Source organism: Nymphalis io, chromosome 11 (genome assembly GCF_905147045.1).
Source record: "Nymphalis io chromosome 11, ilAglIoxx1.1, whole genome shotgun sequence".
NCBI classification, from domain to species: Eukaryota; Metazoa; Arthropoda; class Insecta; order Lepidoptera; family Nymphalidae; genus Nymphalis; species Nymphalis io.
In genome coordinates this window covers 2525807-2551759 of record NC_065898.1, presented here as the reverse complement: position 1 = coordinate 2551759, position 25953 = coordinate 2525807, and the positions used below count along the sequence as shown (strand labels likewise).

Sequence of the window (25953 nt, the reverse complement as noted above, 5' to 3'; positions counted from 1 at the left end):
ATGTATATATATATATATAATTATTTGTTTATTTTATCTCGTTCGTGTATGACTCAACAGATGCGGGCCACTCAATAAACATATACCAACAACTAGTTCTCTTTGTTCCGAGTTATTAAGTTAAGGAAGTAGTTAAACACGGTGTAATTTAGTTTTGGCAATTTATTACTATATTAATTAAATTAATCGTTTTTTTCGACGTAGATAATTACATTTTATTTCTTAATTTAAAACTTTTTTTTTTAATTCAAATGCGACACGGTTAACTTATCAGCCATCTACATTGGTAAATAAAACGTGTGTTCCCGTAATTTATAAAAAGTAATATTCTAATTTTAATAGGTGTGTTTTTAGAAACACTAAAAATAAATTGGTTTTTGGAGTCAGCATATAAGTATTGTAGAAAATAATAGTAAATATAACAGATAATGTATATAGTAAAAATGATTTTGCACGTTACGAACATTCCTTTTTTACTATTATTTCCAAAAGTTCAAACAAAAAAAAAATTTGATAAATAGAGAAGAAATTGTACTGATATTAAAGTATTTTGTTATTGCCTATTTATTTATAGACCACATTTTGGAGGCAGCGCTTTGTGCAAGCTCGTGTGACGCATTAATGTTGTAGGGGATGGTTAATATTTCTATCTTTGCTAATGTCTATAGGCAGTAGTGACCAGTTACTGACAGGTGACTCGTTTGCCAGTTCTTTTTTTTTTTATAGAATAGGCAGGTGGACGAGCATATAGACCACCTGATGGTAAGTGGTCACCAAACGCCCTTAGACAATAGCATTGTAAGAAATGTCAACCATCGCTTACATAGCCAATGCGCCACCAACCTTGGGAACTAAGATGTTTTGTCCCTTGTGCCTGTAATTACACTGGCTCACTCACCCTTCAAACCAGAACACAACAATAACAAGTACTGCTGTTTTGCGGTAGAATATCTGATGAGTGGGTGGTACCTACCCAGACGAGCTTGCACAAAGGTAGGTAAGCGAACTTTTACCGGTGGTAGGGCACCGGTAAAAGTTCGCCTACCTATATGACATAATCTGACACCGTACATCGATGTACTTAAATGTACATCGTAATTTAGATTTTGAATGATTCTTCCTTTCTACCTTTTATTTATCTGTCTTAATTATTTATCATTTATAATAAAGTGTTACATAATTGAAAGAAATTTCGTTGTTTAATAATATTATATATTATTTAATAACATTATATATTAAGACATAAGTACATTTTATTATTGCGTATAAAGAAATAGTGTTACAAATTATATACCAATTATCGGCTAACTTAACATAATATTAACTATTATTAACTTAATATCGTTACGTTTAAGTAAAGTGCACAGCTGATTTATCAACAGTTTTTTCTCATGCAAACCCGTTTGAAATCGTGAACGACTCCTATCAAACCTCTCTATCAGATCTCCTGACCTGTACCGCGACCGGTAAATATACATTTGTGTAATGTATTACGCAAATAACTTTGAATAATATTAGTTAATGTTATTTTTGATTAGTTTTTTAAATTAATACTTGGTTACTACGGCATCTGATGTATGGGATGGGTAATTTTTTCTAACAGCGCTAATGGAGGTGTGATGGTGACTATTTAGCATCAGTATTATCTAAATAGTATCTAAATAGTCACCAGTACATACTGGTCTCATTCTACATTTTCTTGCATTTTGATGCAATTAAAAAGCTATGTAAACAAAGGAATGAAAACACAGTTTGCATTTGTTTACTATTTAGCGTACCTCGTTCACACGATTATATTTGAATCGCCCAACATTTGTTGATCAACAAAAAAAATTTAAACGAAATAATAATTTAATTATCATACCTTTGTTATTTAACCGTCGTTCTTCACAGTAGAGTTCTACATTCAGAAACATGTTAACTTAAATTTTAATATGTTCGTAATAGATATTTCAATAATGTATATTTTTTTTTTAATTGAAAATGGCAAAAATAGTTGTATCTACTTTTGTTGTGTCAATTGTTTATCGACCAAAATCAACTTGTGTGAACGCCGTTAAAAGTATACATTTTTTCTTACAATTAAAGTAACTTAGAATTTCCGCCGGAAACTAATAAAAGTTTTATAATTTAATTGAGAATTATTTCAATAATTATATATCCTTTCTGCATTTGTATCTTAATGATCTTTGAACTCTAAAATCACGTATAATGTAGTATAATCTTCATATAACAAAATAAGTATTTTTAAAAGATAAATATATAGTTTTTTTATAATATATTTTTATTTTTCAAGCGTCTATCCTTGTTATACTGATGTTTATTTTTTGTGATACATGTGACTCCGTTGTTATTTAAATATAAAATGTAGAAGCTAACACTTAGGTACATTAATGTAAATCAGTTTATATAAAAAGCTTAAAAATCACGTCGTCAAAACGAACAAAGAGCAAAACCTTTAGATTATGAGAGAACGCGTGGAAAATTTTTCAATTGAAAGAAATTCAAATCGCTCGGCGTCATGGCGCGGCGCGATAACAAAGCGATGCCATTAGGCGCTCCGATGACACAAAGGAAGATATAAAATATATTACGATTCCCCTTTTTATATATTAAAGGACTATGTAAATATTGTCATCTAATTTCGAACGTCAGATTATATGTATTATATATAAACACGAGAATGTTTCGTGACATTCGAATGATAGGATACAAAGGTTCTATGGCTTCAACAATGATATTTACTTACTTAGTGAAATGTCGACAATTGACGTATGGTAATATAGTATTTTAATGCTGGCATTCCTGAAATGTTATAATTATAGCATGTCTTAAATGTAAACATAAATTAAATAAAAACTTAAAGTAGCGATCAACATAAATATTACATTCAATTAACGACCGATTCAATTTAAAATACGAAATATATATTTTTTGATCATTAAGAATATCCGAGAATTTTAACGCTTCATGCTTAACGGTTGTTAAATAAAGAGGTTTGATTAATCCCTGTAGGAAACGAATTATGAAGTTCTACCTCAGTGTATTTCTGAGAAAGTTTTTTTTTTAATTAATTCTTATGATGTTGCAACACTATTATTAATACGGATATAGAACAATAATAATGTTTGAGATAGAATCTAGGCTTATGCGTAAATGCCATTGTCTTATTTTTATAAATGACTTTGTGTTAATTTTGATTGTTACAATCGATGCAAACGTAATTTGTTTTTCGTAAAAATTCACTACAATGTTGAGCAGTATTTTAAAATAAACATTTTAAAAAGTAAATTATATCAAGTTTATTTACACGCATGCTACAATTACATCCGCTTTCACATTTTTCACATACCATTGCAGAAAGAAGTTACCTACTTAACGAATAATTCGATAATTTTAATGGCTAAGAGATATTCGTATCCTTAATCGACGATATAACATGTTTGTAGTCAACCGTCAAATCTTACAACAAACGGCCATGTGTTCCGCGATCACTTTCACTCAAGGCCGAAATACCTAATTTGTCAATATAATTTGATCTCTATTCCGTTGCAATAAAAACCATGTCACATAAGACATTGTGACATTCCAAAGTATGTCTTATGCAATTGTTATAGAGTTCAAATTGACTAAATAACTTCAGTTCTCCATCACTTGATTTCCATGCATGCAGTGTTTGTGTCACTTTCCCTCCTATGGTATTTATTAGAGACGGAATCAGGGTTCTAGATATAACATGATCTAGACTGTCGTACTTAAGAGAAAGTGAGTAATGTGACCGTTTGACAGCTTTCTATAAATGATTTTTGTTTATTTTTAGTTTATTGTAAGAAAAAAAACAACAATGAATCGTTAATTTATTAGATAAATCTGTTTTGTTTAATTTTTCAAGCTAATTCGTTTGACGGAAGCATTTGTCATACTCATACTCATACTTTTATCGTTAATGCTTTATGATGTTTATTATATAATCACGCACAAACAGCTCGATAAGTTTCTGAAATTACATACGACATAATGTCGATATTTATTTTCTATTTAAACTTTTGCCAGTTACTTTAATGTAACGATACGAAAACGTTATAAATTTTCTGTAACAAACTGTTATTAGTATCATAATATAATTTAGGTGTTAGGAAATAACGACATAATCGTGTTATTTCTTGCATTTAACATTTAGTACAATGCCAGTCATATACAAGTAGTTTCGATGTTAAAAAAATCGGGCCAACAAGGACCGGTCGTACGCAATCGAGGTATATATATAAATGGGTAGGTACCACCCACTCATCAGATATTCTACCGCAAAACAGCAGTACTTGTTATTGTTGTGTTCCGGTTTGAAGGGTGAGTGAGCCAGTGTAATTACAGGCACAAGGGACATAAAATCTTAGTTCCCAAGGTTGGTGGCGCATTGGCTATATAAGCGATGGTTGACATTACTTACAATGCCAATGTCTAAGAGCGTTTGGTGACCACTTACCATCAGGTGGCCCATATGCTCGTCCGCCTTCCTATTCTATAAAAAAAAAAAAAAAAATCGAGCAAATACTTGTAATGTATCCGAACTACCTTTTTTGTCGAATGCGATTTTATTTATTTAATTACCCTACTTTAAAAAAGGGGGAAGTTCTCAATGCGTTTGTATTTTTTTCGTTACCCCAGAATTCTTTCGTTTACTTGGTCAATTATTTTTTTTTGTTTATTTGGGAGGGTCATCCCATTTGGTCCAATTTAACTTTTAAGAAAAAATCTATCACTTCAAATTTTATTTTAAATCGGTTTTGTTATTTAAACAGATAAAACACAAATCATTTAAATTTCATGATATATTTTATTATGATTTGTAAACATAGACTTTTCTAAGTATAAAAATATGTATTGATGATATACAGTTAATAATTTTTTGTTGTAAAATTTGGTAATACGTTTTCTTTGTTATTCAATAAATGTGTGTGACCCTTGTTATATACAATGGAAGAACTCCGAATTACTTTGACCTCTAGGGAGGATATCCGAACACAAAGGAAACGGAACAATTACAAAGAATAGATATAGTCTTTATAGACATTTTTGTTTTTCTGTACTTTGTTAAACATTAATTATTATATATTATTTGTGCATAGTAATACGAATATTGTTTTTCTTATTTTTACGGTGTACTTGATGAGATTATATAAGAAACTATAATACATCTTTAAATTATTCAAAACCCATGCAAGGGTTAAGTTGTATAAAACAAATTTAAAAAAAAATACTTGGAGTTCCAGTTCCAGTTATTCTTTAAATTTCCAATCATATCACATTAATTATTGTTTATATTAATTGAACATTAATATTAAAAGAATAAACAAATTGTAAACTAACATATATTTTTAAATTCGAGCCTTTTTTATCCCACGAAATAAAAGGGTAAAGATACAAATAATGTGTTCTGGTATCAAACGTCCAATTGGACAAAGTTAGCCCACAACGACATCGTGAAATTCAATTATATAATAGCGAAATTCGATAAACTGTTTCTTTCGACAATCATCCCAGTTATAATGCTACCATCCTTTATTAGAATGGTAAGGTTATAACTCTCGTATATGGATTTGTGTCCCCTCTCGTTCTAATCAAGGATGACGTCAATAATCAAGATGCCCTCTCCTATATAGCGACGAATAACTCACACGGCTAATGTACCAATTTATTTTAATATGTTACATATTATGTTGGGGATATACTAAGACATATTTTCTAAATTCTTCGATGTTGAATTTATAGGCGAAATTTTATTTTCTAAATTCGGGATATTTTTATTTGTAATTTGATTTTCCAATTATATAACAATAGTTGTTCATTTATCATTTTATTTGTAAAGGCTTGAAATTGTATTTTGAAAATATTGCATTTTGGATTGATTATCGCATGAAACTATGGCTAAATGTGTATATTTAGCTTAACACAAAGTAATAGGAACATTTAAATAAGGAACAATAAGTTTATTAATTGCTGAATTTGTTTACAATTCTTGCTAAAGGTTGAAGTAAAACGTGATGACCAAACTTTCATGTATTAGCTTGTAGAAGCTCCCATCCATTTGTATAAGTAAATCGGCATTAGAGTGGTGGATTTATCGTTGTACCCTTCTCGGTAAATGAAGGAAAAGCCTTTTGAAAGCAGTGAGTCATTTTCGGGTTTCCAGTTTGCTTATATTTTACATGTGGATTTAATAGGGTTCGTAGGGGAAATGTGATTCAATAATCAACATTCGAAGGCATTAAGTTGCTGGTATAACCATTTTTTATACAGGCTTACCCTTACTAATATTATAAATGCGAAAGTGAGTTTGTCTGTTATGCTTTCATGTCTTTACTACTCAACGGATCACCAGTACAAAAAGGACAGAGGGTTACTAACAACACATAAGTTAAAAGTATATGGTATTGACACTATAAGAATTAACTATACCTTAGGGTAGAACTCACGGAGCGGTTTCCACCCGCGCGCAGATATGTATGTAAAAAATTGAATTTATTTCCACGCAGTTGTTTTACGCCCGCAACGTATGCGATTGCTTGCGGGTCCTACTGCAGCGGCGGGCGAATAGTAGAATCACGCGGGTCGCAGTTAGCCGCAGCTTCAGCAGGCTTCACCCGCGCGCATGCTTACACGATAAATGCGCCGCCAACCATGGGACAAACATGGGAAGATGAAAGATAGGCATAATGTCCATTGTGCCAACAAGTAGACAGACTCATCTTGCTCGCTCATAGGTTGCTATCAGGGAGTCCCTTTGGGCGTTATTCTTTCTACATTCGATAATCAAATGATACACACCTTCTACCATATCACAGACTACAAACTTTTTGGATGGTTCCAAAAATTGGAGTAGTGTCCCGGCCGAATCCTGTCTGCGAATTTGACATATTTTCTTTTCATTTTTGAATCTTCAAACCAAATTCGATCTTTAAATCCTATCACAGAACGTCTGCCTTATCTTTAACTTTGTTTAGTGGGCGACTAGGTATCTCTTTATTAAATGAATCGTTCATTTTTATAACATACAAAAATAATATACAAACAAAAATGTGATTTCCGTTATAATCAAGTTTTCGAAATAAATTTAGTTGAAATAATGACTGCAATTAAAATAGATAACCGCGTTATTTCCCTTTAATATTACGTTTGTTTAATGATTAATGTGTCAGATAAGGACAATGGGCTCAATTCAATAGAATGTTTAATTTGGACGCAGTTATGAGATAATGTTTCTAATAAATAAATATATATTTATTATAACCTTTCATTTAATTCGATGTGATGATATTGTTGTTGTTGTTGATATAAATGTTATCAAAGAATCGATATATAAAACAATGCAACAAAATTAAACGACTTCTTACTAATATAGTTATTTAATGCATTTCAGTACATAACTTACGAAAGAACCGAGTGTGTCTAAGACCTTAATATCAGCTGAGATAATTGGCCGCAATTGCTCAGGCCTCCTGTGCTGATTTAGCCCAATAAAGTGACTACATACCAAATAGTGATTTTGATGTGTATTAATAATGATTGAAGGAAAAAGAATTGAGATAGTTTTTGAAGATTGTATATAGTTTTTTTTTTTAGTATAGGTAGGCGGACGAGCATATGGGCAACCTGATGGTAAGTGGTCATCAACGCCCTTAGACATTGGCATTGTAAGAAATGTTAACCATCGCTTAGATCACCAATGCGTCACCAACATTGGGAACTAAGATGTTATGTCCATTGTCCCTGTAATTACACTCATTCACCCTTCAAACCGGAACACAATAATATCAAGTACTGCTGTTTTGCGGTAGAATATCTGGTGAATGGGTAGTATCTACCCAGACGTAACTAGATTTACTCTAAATCTTAGAAACATTCATACATACATAATGTATATAATATAGAATTTTCCATTTCAGTAGTCCATAAACAAACTATATTTTAAATGTATTATGTTATATCTTTTAGCCTCTGTAAGTATCTAATAAATTAATAATGTTCTTAAAGATAAATTAAAAAAAAAGTATACATTTCACAGATTCGAGTTCATAACTTTCGGAATTTTAAAACACCCAAGATGTTCTTACTGAGATTGAGATTTAATTGTTTCATACATTTTTGCCACCGACCCACGACACTGACATCGTTTATAGATTTTCAAAGATAAAATACTGCAAGGGCCATTGACCGACGTGATTTTTTTTTATTACACGTTGGCTAATGATGATGTTTTTTATTAACATGTCCTATTTAGGTTGGCGATTTATAAAAAAAATTATGATATCCATATTCAAATCATGTTTCAATCCTCTTAAAATTTACTTTGAATTCCTCTATTTTTAATAGTAATAAATTTATTATATTTAGTTTGTTTTGTATTCTAGAATTACATGTATATCAAACTAATTTTCACCGCAATAGTGTAAAAGGGGAGGTGTTAGGTATAAATCAGTAGTTTATGTACTTAAGTACCTTAATTGTATACATTTCATCAAAATCGGTTTAGTGGTTCCCGAAAGTGTAACAGACAGATAGAGAGACAACATTACTTTCGCATTTATAATGTTATTATAGATTGTAAGCTAAAACAATATGTTCTATGTATTGAAACTAACTAAAAACCTAATACGAATGTTAGTGTCACATTTATCTTGTGTTTATTTTATACATTTAACAAATGTAGCGTTAGACGTACACAGCGTTATTTCTGACAAAGTAACGAGACGCTCGGTCATGGATCGCTAGCCGTATCCGGTGTGAAAATAGCTTAACTAGCGTCGCGAGCTAAGCCGCTGACACACTGGAGTTGTATATAACAATCATAATGTTTATACGCTGGCCTTATTGTTTGTTTATGAAAGTCGAAAGCTGCTGATTTTGTCTTTTCTAGAGGATCATCACCGTATGATGATTTTCATATCACCGTATGAAAACAAATGTTTTATGATGAATTTAAAAATGCAATTCACATTTTAAAAACATTAACAAATAATATATACAATGACATGCCGTTTTCGATTGGATTCTATTTTTTAAGTGTTCATGTAATGAATCTAGAAGTTCCTTTGTCATTGACAAGGTGATGTATCAAAATATTCAACAAATTCGTTGCAGATAAAGCTTCACTGTTATATTTGGAAATTGCAAACTCGGGCTTGCACACCAAAGGATGTTAGATCAAAGTGATTTTACATTCGAGTCATACCTCCGCTAATATCATATTATGATTTATAAGATCGACTAACATTATAGTTTTTTGTTATTATTCATTTCATTTAAATAAAATAAGTGTCGGAACACTTTGCTTGACATAGGTTAACGTTTGTCGCCGTGAAGTCAATTAGACTCGAATTGAAAAATACATACAGCCAAACGGCAAATCGATGACGATTTTTTTAACTTTGCCTATAATTAATTTAAATGTTATGCTAAGAACAGAAATAGAAATTTATTGCACGAAACAAGAATATATAGATGATTAAAAAGCGTGACGTTGCTATTTACTAGTTTTTATACAAGATATATAAATTTAATTGTACATAGTTGACTATGTAATTTTATTTGCGAGAATGTGTAACTAATTAGTTTATTGCCGGTTCTTCTCGTTGGTACATTCCGACATGATTTTCATTTAATTCAATTCTGCAACACGAAGATTTAAAAGGTCGTTCGGAAGCCTAGTTAAATAAAGTCGATTTTAATTAAGCGATATTTATATATTATGACGATCGGCTGCAGTGAAAATATCCTTTGCAATTAACTAGCTATATAACTCGTAAGGTATCACGCTGTGCGCAAAAGATTTCCAAGGTGTGTACATTAGTATCGTTCTTATAGTGACTATAAGCTTATAAGGCACGGCTGTTTAATATATTCGATTACGGTCCTAATTTCCGATTCAGGTTAAAAACGATATTGTTAGGATTTTCTGTTAAGAAATTCTCAGTAAAGTACCAGGAAAATTGCTAGAGTTGCACTCCCGTTCTTCGAATAGCACGTAAAACGGTTGATAGCCTGATCTCTTTATGGCCATATCGTGTTGATTATAACATTGAAAACATAAAGAGTGTACCACACACTTGTGTTAATATCCAACGTGAATTTAGACTATGAGATGATTTCCCTTGTAATCCTGTATGTATTGTTTCTTTTCATTAGAAACTCTCATAATGACCCATAAAGAAACCATAACAATCCAGTAAGAGTTCCTTAAAAGCTTTACTATAGATTGTAACAGTTTCTAAACCTTAAAAAAATCTTACGCTGTAAATAAATAAAATTACTCCGTGTAATTATACTTATATAGAAAATAGATTTAGTGTACAAACTTTGTTTCATAACTTATACATAGATTTAAAAATAAAATCACAATACAACTTCAATCCTATTGTTACATAAATTGTGAAAAACATGGTTACTGTTTAAAATAAAAAAAAACTACGTGTTCTCCGCGAAGTGTCCTAGATGTGACAAGATTATCATATAAATAACGTTTTACATATTACCGAATGTGTTTCAATCATGCCGTATCAGAGCTGCCAGGAGCGAGATGGAATCGTAAACTGGAGACGACTTACTGCCTCTAGGGGGAATCCACTAAAATCAGGAAATTGCTAAAATAAAACGTTCCTTACCTTTACTGTTATTTTTAGGGTACCTATACACGTGGTGAATTTCGTTACATTAAAGACAAATTTATTGCCAACACAGCTTTTAATAATGTAGTGGAAATATCTAGATCACTGAGTTATTGATGAGGGTATGACGGCGAAGGGAGACATTTCGATTTTGGTGAAATATTATTGGTATATTGTAATTGTATAAACTATAAAATTGCCAGCGGTTTAAATTATTGCTTTAATTATTTTATCGTTCTTATAAGTTAATTGCTCGTTTCGACTTAGTACGGATGAAATAAATATTTGGTTTCGAGACTAATGACAGATTAATAAGTCATGAACAAAAAGAATTGTAAAATATGGAGTGATGCTAGAAGGGAAATAATTATGAATTATTATATAAGTAAATGTTTTAAAATGTAAAAAATATATATATTTAAAAAATCTGGATGTCAGTATCACTAAAATCGATCAAACCGTTCTGGAAATAATTACGAACACACCTGTATGTTTCCGTTTTAATTGGTTTTTTTGTCAGTTTGATTGTATTCGTAATAATTTCGACCTAATAATTTAACAGTTTGTATTGGATGGAGCATGTATGATCTGCTTAATGTTGACGTAAGAATTTCACCTTGAGAAGACCTTGCGAATTTTTTGGAGAGGCAATATTCGGCTTGATTACCAAAACGATTAGCGTATTATTTTAAGTTGTGGGAACGTCTGTTTGTATTGTTTCTTAATGCTTACATATATAAAAAGAGATTTGTTCGATTTAAATATTATTATATTTAATGTTTAATTAATCATTATTGTAGATTTTGTGTTTTAAATTTTTAGTTCGTGTTTTATAAACTACTGACTAATTTTTTACTTACATGTTTTATTACCCTCAAAAAAAGAAAAAAATTATAGTTCATCGTCTAATAACATTACTAAGAAAACTCAGATTGTCTATCGTTGTATGAATATTTTATACCCGACTATTCGAAATCGTGCACGAGCGAGCCAAAATTGTTATCTGAGATTGTGTTCAACTAGCGGAGAATAATATCGATAAATTATACAACTGTTTTGTATTATCCGTTCCTATACACTTGGTACTTGCTTTGTCCAGAATTCTTAAAGGAATAGAAAACCATTTAACTTTTCAGGCTATTGAGCACAAAGGTATTGTAGAACGAAACGGGTTGATCGCTTTTAATGTTCCTGATGCGTCTGTGAAAGGGACCGAAATGAAATTTTACTGGATTTCACTAACGGACTCTAGATTCCATGTTATCCATCATATATCGATATCCGACCGAACCGGAATCAATCTTCGATTCGATAGTCCGAAGTGATGTTATCTCTTATAAAAAACTTTAGGTTTGACACATATTAGGAGTGCTATTGATTGACTTTATCGAAGCATTTCCTAAAATGACCATGTAACCTTTCGATCTGTCACGTATTTAGATTTATCGGACAAAGATTTTTGTAGTTGGCCAACTCGTTTTACTGATAATTTGGTGACGTATCCTTTGTATTGGATTTTTATAAATAAGCAATTTTTCTGATTACTTTCATAATCCTAATTCTAAACCGATTCTTATGAAAATAAATAATAAAACTTGTAGAAAATATTATTTAATATTCAGGACGTATAATATTTATATAAGGTACTAGGTATACAGAGGACGTTGTAATATTAGTGTGAAATTTCAGCTTCAGTTTTAGACTGGAGTTTGTAGGAGCTTGGAGCTTTAGTATCACTGATAACGTTTACGTGTCTGTAATTTTATCACGACGCCGCAGAGACAATGCCGCTTTATTCCTGGTGACAGATTGGATTTGCCACCCACCTCACCTATAACAATCTCAACCTAAGATAAGCTTACTCACTTTGAATTTAAGATAGACTTTTCTTAATATAAAATTTATTGATCGTTTAGTAGTACGACCAAGTAAAAAATATGTCAAATTAAAAAAAAACGCATACGTTATATATTTTTTAGCAATCTTATTGATTTTATTATCAGACACAAAATTACCTCGCCTTGACTCAGTGCAAAGTTCCAAAAGTGAAATAAGGAATGCAGTGATGGAATTTATAACTCACCTTGGTACATTTAAGATAGTGAAAATGATCGTGCTTTCAAACATATTCCGCGGAAGCCATCCGCAACAGCAAATATCCAATGAATTGAGTGAAAAAAACGTTCGAGAAAAATCATCAAAATTATTGACACAAAGTTCGTTAACTTTAAGACAGCGAACAAAAACTCACGACAATATAAAAGAGACACTTGAATATGAGGACGAAACAAATACTGTTATTAGTGAAAAAAGACTTTCAACCAGTGTTGATGCCATAGTTACACACAATGATGCCAAAAGTAAAGTGATATGTAGTGCCAAAGGTTTATTAGAAACAAATTTAGATGATCTTTTTAATGATATAAAAATAAATGACGACTGGACTGTCGAACCAAAGAGTTTGGGTGCAAGCGAACCTATTTTAAGTTTTAATGAGCATGATACAAAAACTATTAATAATCGGGAATCTCTCGTGTCAGAGAATGACAGTGATGGTGATACAGCGACCGATAGTGATTGTATGGATGAAGCAGCTCGCGAACAGAGGAAATGCATGGGTGCACGTCGTTTCGGCCACATGCTGAGAAGAGTTTTATCTCGTAACGGTAAGTAATTGTCTGAACAAGATAATTTTGTTTAAGAAAGTGATACTAATGTTTTTATTCACATTATAATGATTTTAATTAGTACTAGATCGATAGATATAATGATATTCAACAATTGTCATTGTGTTCAAAAGAAAACAAATGATTGGAAAATATTTCCCATAACATTTAACAATGAAGTGTAAGTTGATGTAACTTTCTACCGAGTCACTGATACCTTTCAATAAAAAATATCTAATGGTCCATCGAAAGAAAATAAAAAAATCATTGACAAAACGTCGAGGTTGAGCGTGTTGAATTGAAGCGGCGTCGTTCATTTATTTGTTTTCAATTGTAGCAAATTGCTTCTGTCGCTCTGATTGAGATTGTCTCGTAAAATCTAGTTAGGTTCGTGGCGATCTTATCTTCTATTCCCCTTCAAATGGTTGACTTATTAATTTGTCTTGACAATTTTTTATTTATTTGATGTCTGAATTCTCTGTAATCCATATAATGGTATGCATTTGTTTTTTAAATATTTATGAGTGCTACTTGGTCTCAAGCATTTTTTAAATTCAGGAGCTAAACATCATATATGTAAACTGATAAAGCTTTTTTACGTGCATTTATTTTCGTAAATTTATTTATTTATTTTTATTAAAAGTTAAAAAATGAGTGAGAACAAAATTATCATAATTAGATTATAGATCTAAAACTGCAATTCTACAGTTTTATTTAAAATTAAATTATTTATATTGTTAAAAATTATCTGTGTAGGTCTGATAATTTGTTCAATTTATATCTTGTCACGTGACTTATTCGTTAGTAAATTCGGCCGGCATATTATTATGCTCAAGTGCCTCTTTGATATTACCTGAAACGGTAATTATATCAACGGAATTAGTAACGCTGGAACCGTTAACTTGTGACGTCATGATATTGTTCGGATATTTTTTTTGTGAATCATTTCAATTTCTCATTAATGTGATTTTGTGTACTAAACAGTATTGACTATAATACAGTTCAGTAAGCAGAGTGGTTAATTTTACATTTAATCATAAATATGAAAAAAAGCTCGACCATACTATCCTAAATCATAGATACATATAAAAAAAAACAATGAATTATATTTGAATGAATCCTCATCCCCTATACAATAACAGCATGCAGTTTTTTTTGTTTAAATACAGAATATAAAATGATTTTTTTTACGGTTATAATTTAACATAGAACAACGTGTTCTCATTTTACTGGGTATCGTTTCGTATAATGGTTCTTCCCTCGAGATATTTTCAGGGGTTATATGTTTTTTTAACACAGATATAGTGTTTATTGGCTATTCTCGAGACCGCTTCAGTTTCTTGGGATATACTGTATCCTTCTTATCTAAAATTGGTGCCTAGTGAGTAAAACTCGGTAATAACAGTTCATATATGACACATGCCTATTTTTCAGTTAAACAAATATATATTTAAATACCCGTGTCATAAAATTGTTATTTAATTGAAGATATAAGTGGATAAACGTACTATGTGACATTTTTAAACTTTTTGAATTTGTTACATCAATGAACATCTTAAGTCACTATACACATGATAGTAATTTCAACTCTCACGTTTTGAAACTAAGAACGCAATGGACGAATGGCTTTGTTTATAAGCGAAATTAGTGAATTTTACTTATTTTTGTTTTTTTCATGACCATTTGAATTTCTTTCGTTTAATTTTTCAATTCAGGGTATAATAAGTTTTTATGATTACAATCATAAAATATACATCCTTTTGTGTAATCTAAATGCTGGACATTTGCAATGTTTTCAGAATTTGTGGCTTAGACAAACTATCATTAATGTTCTATCGTGGGATACAGTAACAGCCTGTTAATGTCCCACTGCTGGGCTAAGGCCTCCTCTCCCTTTTGAGGAGAAGGTTTGGAGCTTATTCTACCACGCTGCTCCATTGCGGGTTGGTAGAATACACATGTGACAGAATTTCAATGAAATTAGACACATGCAGGTTTCCTCACGATGTTTTCCTTCACCGTCAAGCACATTTTCATTTTATTATCATGGGATAATTAAATGTAAAGTTTGATATATTATATTTTGTAAGGAACCTTGTAATATTCAATACCATATTTAGCTCTTCTAATTATTGTTCCATCCTTGTTAGTGACATATGTATAGATACTAATTTTGTTCAATGCTAACTTTATGCGACTATTTCGTGCTTTGTCAATTTGGAACTTCGTAATTCAATTATAGACTTTCGTAAATTCTACATAAGCGTATAGTTCGCAAATTAAAAGTGTAGGTATATGTATCTTTGTCTTGTTCGTTGTATTATAAAACATTTGTATGTATTTGAGATATTTATATTGAGTTTTTAAATATTTAGTGTTCCGTGTCGATATAAAGTATACAAATGCAACCAAATAAGTGATCTAAACACTCCCAATTTTCGGACACCGGGCTGCTACTGACACTTTCTTGACGGAAAAACTTCGTATTTTTTAACTGCACCTAAAGGTCCTTTTAAGTCTTGGTCGCCCAGTAAAATATTTCTGGGCTATTTTGACGGAAAAACTCATCTCAGATATAAGTATTTACGGCCTTTTAAGCTAGCCAACGAAGTAGTTTGCCATTGGTAATAAGCAAGCGGTTAAATACAAATAATCTTGATTTAAATAAATTTACGAAGCAATTATTGTTGTTATTAGACTTATAAATTGACTAAAAGTTTAGCAATTTGATGATAAACCGGTTACGCCTTCGGAGCTTTCTGTTTAATAATCGTAACAGTTAAAACTCGTTAACTAGCGGATACTGGCACCAGCGAACCAGTATACGTTACGTGAATTGTACTTGCGCTTTCAGTGTAGTAAAACTTTAAATAGAATATCCGTTACACTTTATTAAATTTATGAAAGTTCCATATTCAAATTATTTATGTAACGAAATGAAATCGTAAATTATTAAAGGAATCATTGATAAAAATGATATAGAATGAGTGCATCATGGCTGTTTTGAGTTACTTTCATATATCTGTACAATGTTATACGCTATATTTAATTTTAATGGAAACCTAACCGTTATTACAAATTAAAGTTATTAGTACTGACAATTATTTTTATTCTTATATTATCACCATTTACATATCGATTAGACTACAAACAATACGTACGTATTTATTCAAACTTGGTAACACTTTACTTTCGCAGATTAATTAGTTCTTTTTAATTTATACAAATATATTTTTATATTTATGGGTGATGTTAAGTATATAGTTATACTTATCGTCCGCTATAACATACAAAATATTTACTTATTTTTATAAAATATCGTTTTATTTAATATTACAATGTGGTTTAAAGACATACGACACAATTAAAGGTGTTGCCATAAACAATGTCTTGTGTTACATATATATGTATATTTGTGACTAAAATCCAATACATAAAGAAGAATTAAGAAACAATATTATGAAGAGTTTTACAGGTATTTTGAAATGAATGGATGATTTAAGACTAGGTGATTGTTGATCTAGTGACCCAAAATATCGCGAAAGGGTCACTAATTTACCTATAATATAACAATAAACAATTTAATCGATTATGTCTGATAAGAATTCTCGCATTGTTTTCACGGTCTATTTTTAAAATAATTGGGGCACACAAAATTTATTGTCAAATTGTTTTATCAGTGTCAGTCAACTACTGAGAATATTTTACTTTAGCTAGCTAAATGCTGTAGCCGATTCCGTTTCTAATCGGAATAGTTATTTCTTTTATGTAACCAGATGTTCTCAAGATCCTTGAGGACCCGGATAAAGCCAAAGAAAAATCTTTTAATTTCAGTTGTTTTTATCAGATATTCATTCCATTATATAATAATTTGTGGTTGAGCTTTGTGCAAGCTCGTCTGGGTAGGTACCACCCACTCATCAGATATTCTACCGCAAAACAGCAGTACTTGGTATTGTTGTGTTCCGGTTTGAAGGGTGAGTGAGCCAGTGTAATTACAGGCACAAGGGACATAACATCTTAGTTCCCAAGGTTGGTGGCGCATTGGCGATCTAAGCGATGGTTAACATTTCTTACAATACCAATGTCTATGGCGTTGGTAACCACTTACCATCACGTGGCCCATATGCTCGTCCGCCTTCCTAATCTATAATAAAAAAAAAACATTTATATTGCGTATGTATTTGAATGTTATCTTAATAATTGCACACTATCTTGAGATATGGATTTGAGATTAGCCTAAAAATTTATCGAAGACTGTACAATCAGACATTTAGTCCGCTTTTTCTTTTAAATTTAATATTACTTTGGCCAAAGTTAACAACAAAAAAAATCATTGATCAGTGGAAATTTACTTTCGTAATTCAGAGAGCTTAATGACAAGTATAGCTAAACAGAAGTCAAACAAAATTGTCCATGGAATACAAGTAATTAATATCACTTTATATAAAACCATTTTGTATTATTAACAACGGAAGCAGTCAGCGAAATGTTTTATTTCGTCTCAATGTGCGTGACCGAGTTAACCATGGCTTTCTTTACGGCGCACCTACGACATGGTCTATCAAGCAAATGGTGCGGGCGTGGCGGATTTACGAGTTATGTTAGCCATGGAAAACCATAAATATTGCCTAGTGTAGTGTAGTCGGCAAACGGAATGGAAAATGTAATAATAACATTTGCATGAAAATGCTTCATGGATAATTATATAATTTTATAAACATTTTATACAGGAAATCAATTATAATTTTTTATCATGTGTGTATATAAAAGTACAGTAGCATCCAGTAATTGTCCCACTGCTGGACATATGCCTGGACAAAGTTTAGCTTATTCTGCTGGCAAACAGCAGTACTTTGTATTATTTTGTTTCGGTTTGAAGGGTGATTAAGCTGATGTAATTACAGGCCAAAGCGCATAACACCTTAGTGCCCTAGGTTGGTCCCGCATTGGCTATATAAGGGATGAGTAAAATTTCTTTCTGTGCCAATGGGTGGTGGTGATTATTTACCATCAGGTGACTTACCTATTAAAAGTGGACTCGAAACAATAATAATAATCCTCAAATATATACGTCATTCATATATACTTTACGTATTTACGTAGTAATATATTAAAAGAGTGAAGCTACTAAGTTTCTAGCGGTTTCGTCTCGGTAGAATTCACATTCGAAGCCGCTAGTAGCATACGAATATCAGACGAGACATGTTTGTAAAATAACGGTACAAAAGTCCTCGTAAAAGTCAATTTCAGTAAACTATATTTGAATATGAGTTGAAATTTATATTATGTTTCATGAGTGCAGTATCATACAAATACTTTTTATTGTAGACCAAAGGATTAAAAAAAAAACGTAGTCACTTGACGTTCAGTAGCCATTGAAATGAGAGTTATTAAATGAATTTATAATTTATGAAACCAATAAATAGATATGTATTGAAAAAAAAAAATTAACATAGAGCCTCATTATTAAAATAAATATATTCTTCTTATAATTATAATAATATGTAGTAATGAAGCAAAATTGAAGTAAAATTGAATAAATTGAATATTGAAAAAAATTGAAGGAATGTCGACTGCGGCTGGTACGGCCATATCCTGAGACGTGACGATGACCATCCCATCAATAAAGCCTTAAATATCCCGGACCGACCGTGGGGATCAAAGCAACCTGGTGGTCAAACATGCAGACTGAGGCCCTGAAAGAGAATCTGAGTACAAAGACAAGCCAGAACAGAGCTCTCTGGCGCAGACGTACAAGGACACCCGACCCCAGCTGAACTGGGAAGAGCGTTTGAACAAAGAAGAAGATGTAGTACTGAAGCATATTATATCTATACACATACGAAGAAGTAGAGAGCGGCGTCGTGCCCCGACTGCTTAACAGATCGTCAAGCCGTTTGTCGTCACGGTGTACGTGTTGTTCATATTCCCTAAATGCGCGATTTTGTTGTTTGGCAGCAATAAAATACAGACTGAAAATATGTACTAGAAGCGGCCTTATCGCTAAAATCTCTTCCTTAGGGTAGACGAAAGAGAATAATAAATAAAGGTAGATTGTACATGTCATAAATAAATATGTATAATTACATATATAATAATATACATCATCATTTTAGTCTTTATTCACCCACTGTTGGTGAGGAAATAAAATTTAATTATGTTTAAAAAAACAAAATCTAATGTAAATGTGTAAACGACACGTTTGTTTCGTTTTGTCTGACCGCACAATTTACAAGCTCCAGTGCTGAAAGTAATAGCTTGTAAATGTCCCACTGCTGGGCTAAGGCCTCCTCTCCCTATTTGAGGAGAAGGTTTGGAGCTTATTCCACCACGCTGCTCCAATGCGGGTTGGTGGAATACACATGTGGCAGAATTTCGATGAAATTAGACACATTCAGGTTTCCTCACGATGTTTTCCTTCACCGAAAAGCACGAGATGAATTATAAACAGAAATTAAGCACATGAAAATTCAGAGGTGCTTGCCCGGGTTTGAACCCACGTTCATCGGTTAAGATTCACGCGTTCTTACCACTGGGCCATCTCGACTGCTGCTTGTTCCAGTGCTGATTGTTCGTTAATTAAGCTAGAATCGGAATCATTTATGAAAATGACTTTATTTGAATTCATTTTATTAAATAGCGTTTAAAATAAAATAGTAATAAACATAAAAGTCGTGATTTAAAATAAAATTAAAAATGTTTTAAACCTCGTAAATATTGCTTTATTAAAAACCATTAAACTCGTTACTGTTTATTCTGATCGTGTATATCAAGGCTACAACTTGCATTTACGTAGTATAATATTGTACCGTTAAAGAGGTTGTTTGTTTAAACACGCCAATATCACGATCCAGAGCCTACCAGTCGAGTATAATGTATATTACATTTCATTAGAGAGTTTATATACTATATTACATCACGCTGCGACTCATGAGCGGAGTAGTAACATTTAACGCGGGTTAAACCGCGCAATTTAGCTATTTAGTTAAGTATTTATATATTTTTTTAAATAATTATGTTTAATATAGCAATGCCCGTTTTTTAATAGTCTTATTTCCCTCCAATTGAGTGTACAAATTGTGTTAAGAGTGCGAACGACATTAGCCCAAAGGGTCTGGATTGAACCTGCGACTTTTAAATCGCGAGGCTGTCTGTAAACCATTACGCTATTTACGCTTCGAATTCTTAAAAAATGTTCCATAAAAGACTTGGTATTTAAAATTATTCTTGAACTCATAATGTACCTCGAAATTATTAAGGTTTGTACCTTAATACTAAGGACTAGAATGAAGTCAAGCGGATTATCACCTCCGTAGTATATCTCTCAGCGCAGACTAGCAACCTTAAGCCATACTAGAGAAGGATTTTGTCTTCAGACACCCAAGATCGCGGTCTGTCACCCCTTTTGCTTTGACTTGAAGAGGATTACTTCGGAAGACATTTATAACCCTCGAAAGACCTTAGTTGGTGAGAAATGCTTCAGCTTCTAATGACATTTATTCATGACGATTTTTTGTGGTACGAAGCCAGATTCAATGTGTATGATGGGCAAGTATCAGACACAATAATTAAGGTGTGTGATTTCATATAACGTGTTGTAGTCTGTCAGGAAGTCGAGTCATCAAAAAACCAACAAGACGTCTTAGACACCACAATTTCAAGTGTTTACGTATTCTCAATAACACGGGACTGTGACTCTAATAAATTTCTGTATTTGGGACTTTTATTGAGCAAACAAAGTTCGCTCCGGGACCCCGAAACAAAAGACTTCTGTTCTGCACCTATTGAAAAACTGATGAGTTACCCGAGCCCCTGGGGCCCCTATCCCAAAAAACACGGTTACCTTTTAACCGGGTTATTTGGGATACTTACCCACTGAAACCGCTGCCATGATCGTCTTCGACATTGATTGGAGAGGATGTGAAATAGAACAAGCGAGGCGTCCACATCAAGCTAGCTACGAGACCAACGCCACTATTAGCATACCTTACAACCTTTTAAGAAAACACCCTAATATTGCAACTCTTTTCTCAAAGTCGCAATATATTATAAATACGGATTGATTAATTAGAAAATGCAGTCGTTTTATTCGAATATAAAATCAATTATGGCAGAAAGAGAGAAATCGGTTTTTAACTAAACACCCGACGTACAACGTTTATAAGTAAGGCCAATAATGTATAAATCTCTCACGAATATGCGAAATAAATATATGCGTCTTAATTAAAACTAATTAAAGTGTAGTCGAGTGGAAATATTTACAATGTTTGGTAGTGGTTTGAATGTTAAGGAAAACATTATGTTCAGTCCAGAAGTTTTAATATATGAAGGAAAATAAAATAAATTATAATGTTGGTAGCTTATTATTAACATTTGAAATCTTACAATAATTATAATCGCCTTTATGGCTTTCACAGATCGATTTTTTTTATTTATGTTATACATAGGTGGCTGGGCAAATGGATCACATGATGTTAAGTTGTCACCACCGTCTACAGAAATAGATGTAACAAGCGATAACCATTCCTTCAATCGCCAATGCGTTACCTATCTTGAGAACTGTCATGTTATGTCCCTTACGCCTGTTCATTTTACACTGGTATTGTGTTATAATTAAACCGATAACTTATAATATTATCTTATATAAAATAATAAAATGAAATACCAGACGACCTTATATAAATATTTGTTAGATGAAAACGATCGTAAATATATCTCCAGCTCCTTTTGTTGTAGACGAAATTATTATGACGTCACATAAATTATATCCAACAAAGCTGGACCATTCACGAGTAAAAAACGTCTTTCAGTTTATTCAAATGATGCGAATTAAAACAAAAGTACGCTAAGAAACTATTGTCCACTGTTAGAAGTGTCGTCTGGAACGAGTAATCAGTGAGCCCAATCCATCGCAACAATGGATAATAATTTCTATGTTCCAAGATAGAGGCATTCATGGCGTTTCAATAGTGGCAATCTCGAGAGTGGTCTTCTATCTGGACTTGGACTATTGTACCTGATAAGGGTCGACACATACTGTGATGTGTGAATTACCATGTATCTTATGGTATTAGTTTGCTGCTTTAATTCGCGTTATTGTTATTTGTTTATTATTAAGCTTATTTGTTATTTATGAATCGATTGACTACGCATCTTGATTATAGCTTTAAAGTTGATTGTTTTACATGTGATTATTATCAAACAAAATATTTTCGACTAAGGTTTGTCAAAAAAGTCTAATTCAACTGTCCGTTGACAGTTCATTTTCAACTCTTTCTTTAGCAAATAAGTAGCGATCAACGCCTCCACGAAGTTGAAAATTTAATTAAATATAATAATTAATCAATAAGACGATCAAATACGTATAATTAATTTAAATATCCACAAAAAAGTCTTTAATTGCATTTATTAAAAGTCACATGGAAGAACCGGTGTCTACAATTGAATCCGTTAAATTTTCGCATCGTAAATATATAATTAGTTAGGTACTATCGAGTTTTAAATTAACCAATTTTTACAAAATTGAATATTCTGCAAGAAATTGTAGATAATATTTAAGTACAATCCAAACTTTTTTAGTTATCATTTTGAAGATCAGATCTCGATACAACTTACTACAGTAAGGTGACAAAAATTAAAGCAATATTTAACATATATTCACATAAGTCACATATTTTTGTTTATTATTTATTATATTGTTGTTATTATTATTGTAATTTAACTTCTTGATTTTTTTTTTTTTTTAACTTTGTAATTAGTCGATTTGATTGTACTCGTTGATTGCATTGTATTTTTGTCTCTTTCTGTTGTCTTTTTTACATGCATACTCTAACATTTGTACTATTTTTAAGTGGAAACTTTATTGGTTTATGATTTAGTAATAATTCCTTAATTCTATGTAATAACACACTGTATGTTTCCCAAATATAAATAAAATAAAAAAATAAAAATAAAATATTAAATTTGGTGTTGTGGTTAACGCAGTTGCAATAATTATTCAATATTGTTTGGCATGGCATTCATTAAAATATTTTATGTTCGTTGTTCGAAGTTCAAACAATTACCCAAATACCACCCAATTAAGTTCAATCACAGCTTAATTGAAATAAAATATTTACTTGCATCAAACTAGTAATATCACTGCGTTGGTCTGTCAGATTAAAGATACTTATTACATATTTTTATCATTCTACTGATTTCATGACATGACCCAAAAGAGTTCAGGCGCAAAACCAACGTGTTGAAGATTGAAGTTTACGTATAAAACCTAAGTGACTGACAAAATATTTTCAATATTAGAACGTACAAAAGGGCCATGTGATTTTTATGTTATTCATTGATATCAAAATTATTTAAATATTGGAAACAATGACCAAACTTATCGAAATAATTGAGCATTTATTAACGTCATTTATGATTATACAATACTCAATTATCCATCAGTTGTACCGAGTAACGTTAAATATATATATATATTTTTTCCTATTGCGTTGTGTAATCGGTATAGCTAATTGTTCGTTTGATCGTGGCTCACTTTCTCCATTGTTTTTGACAAGCGACCAGCACCCGATGCTGTACGCTTTTACTTGATACACTGTAGCAGTTCTTTGCTATGTTGTTTGAAAATAAAAGAAGTAGCCAGGCACATTAAAATAACAGAAAAAAGATACGCTTAATCACTAAACGTTTGTGGGCTTAGAAATAAAAATTAGTTGTTTGCATTTTGGTTATAAAACCTGCCTACAAAAAATAATTTAACCTCAAATCCAAATACTTTTCGGTCGTCATACTTATTTTGCTTTTAATTACTTTGTTCAATATAAAAAAAGTCCCTCTCTGCTGGTTTCCCCATTACGATGTAAAGGTATTAACAACTATTCTGTATTTTATATCTGAATTAAATTCAATGAAAGTGATTTTTTTTGTATTGGGATTTTCGATTTTCCCAATTTGGGCAGCAAAAATGTCTATATTTGTTACAAATATGTAACACTTGTTTCAATTTGATTTACTATTCCTTAAAAGAATACCGACAACATGAACCTTACTAAGAAAAGTTTAAAAAAAGGGTAAAACACTAATGACCCATTATACTGCGATGCAGCTTATAATATTTTGTCCTTTTTGTAAAATATATTTACATAATAAATAAAATTTCCATACTTAGAAGAAAGCCGTTAAAAAGCAAATAGCTTCAGTGGTCCGGAAAATGATCTCCGTACACAAAACCTTTGAAGTCCTTAAGCTCCGTGATGTAGGAAACATTAAAATGTATATATCGTTTTGCTTAAATTAAATTTTACAATTTTATTGTTACAGGTAAGTGCCCCGATCAGACCTCAGGTAATATTTGAAACTTCCCGACCGATTTAATTAATTTGTTCAGCGCGAAATGAAAATGTGAGTATTAATTAATTTTAAATTATTTATTTCAAATTTACGTACATTTGGTACGTAAATTTGAAATTAAACGATGAGAACTATGCATATTTGTTAATCGTACGTGATCAATTTATAATTAAATATAATTAATGAAGCTTGAACATTTTTATCGTTTGATTTACATAAGCGTTTGAATTAAATATTTATTTCGTAATTAAATAAATAGAAGGCTTTATTTAAATAATAATTAATCGCAATTATATAACATGTTTAATTTTAGATACTGTTTGATATTATCATATCTTCTCATATAAATTACTTTAACAATATTACATTATTTTAGACCATTATTTTGATCACCAATTTAGGGCATGTAACAATTATTTAATTCTCAATATTTATGTTTTTGGTTTTTGTAATTTTAGTTCTTATCTTTAGGTAGGAATTAATTATATTTATGTATTTTGCTTTGGAGCACGTACTATTTATTTATATAATTTAAAGTCTAGTAAATATATCTATGGAATTTGTACATGTAAATAATGCATGTAGTGTTTGCTTTCATATGATAAAATGTATATTTTTATTTAGTTATATGTATTCTATACAGATATACTTTGTAACACTCGCTAGCATTCTCGAATAAATAAATATTATTTTGTCATGGAATAATTGCTGAATGGGTGATGATAGAAAACTCTACAACTGATTGTTTTTTTTTCACATATTATCAATAATAATATTAATCTAAATTTACATTTAATTTAGTAGCCATATTTTTGTAAGCATTACCGGATTTTCACGTGATGATGTTTACTACTAATTTACTTCTGATTTTATTACGGCGGTCATTTTCACGTTATCTCTCTATATCTCACTCATATTGTAGAGGATGTCGAGATAAAATATATATATAAGACGAGATATAATATATATATATAAGTCGAGATATAATATATATATATATATATAAGTCGAGATGGCCCAGTGGTAAGAACGCCTGAATCTTATCCGATGAACGCGGGTTCATACCCGGGCAAGCACCTCTGAATTTTCATGTGCTTAATTTCTGTTTATAATTCATCTCGTGCTTTTCGGTGAAGGAAAACATCGTTAGGAAACCTGCATGTGTCTAATTTCATCGAAATTCTGCCACATGTGTATTCCACCAAGCCGCATTGGAGCCGCGTGGTGGAATAAGCTCCAAACCTTCTCCTCAAAAAGGGAGAGGAGGCCTTAGC

At 31.4% G+C, this 25953-nt stretch overlaps 2 protein-coding genes across 5 annotated transcripts in view; one reads left to right on the top strand and one right to left on the bottom strand.

Annotated features, from left to right (window-relative positions):
- LOC126771590 (zinc finger and BTB domain-containing protein 17-like) overlaps window positions 1-25953 on the bottom strand; it is a 299967-nt gene that overhangs the window by 21419 nt on the left and 252595 nt on the right. The window lies entirely within an intron of this gene.
- LOC126771587 (atypical protein kinase C) overlaps window positions 1-25953 on the top strand; it is a 216332-nt gene that overhangs the window by 13011 nt on the left and 177368 nt on the right. For 2 of the 4 annotated variants that reach the window (XM_050491547.1, XM_050491548.1), the window contains exon 2: window positions 12665-13327. The exons of 1 other annotated variant lie outside the window; for it this stretch is intronic. In XM_050491547.1, the coding sequence (XP_050347504.1) occupies window positions 12665-13327 (663 nt within the window). Of the gene's footprint in view, window positions 1-12640; window positions 13328-25953 lie in introns of all 4 variants that reach the window. One more of the 4 variants, XM_050491549.1, reaches the window with a different exon arrangement.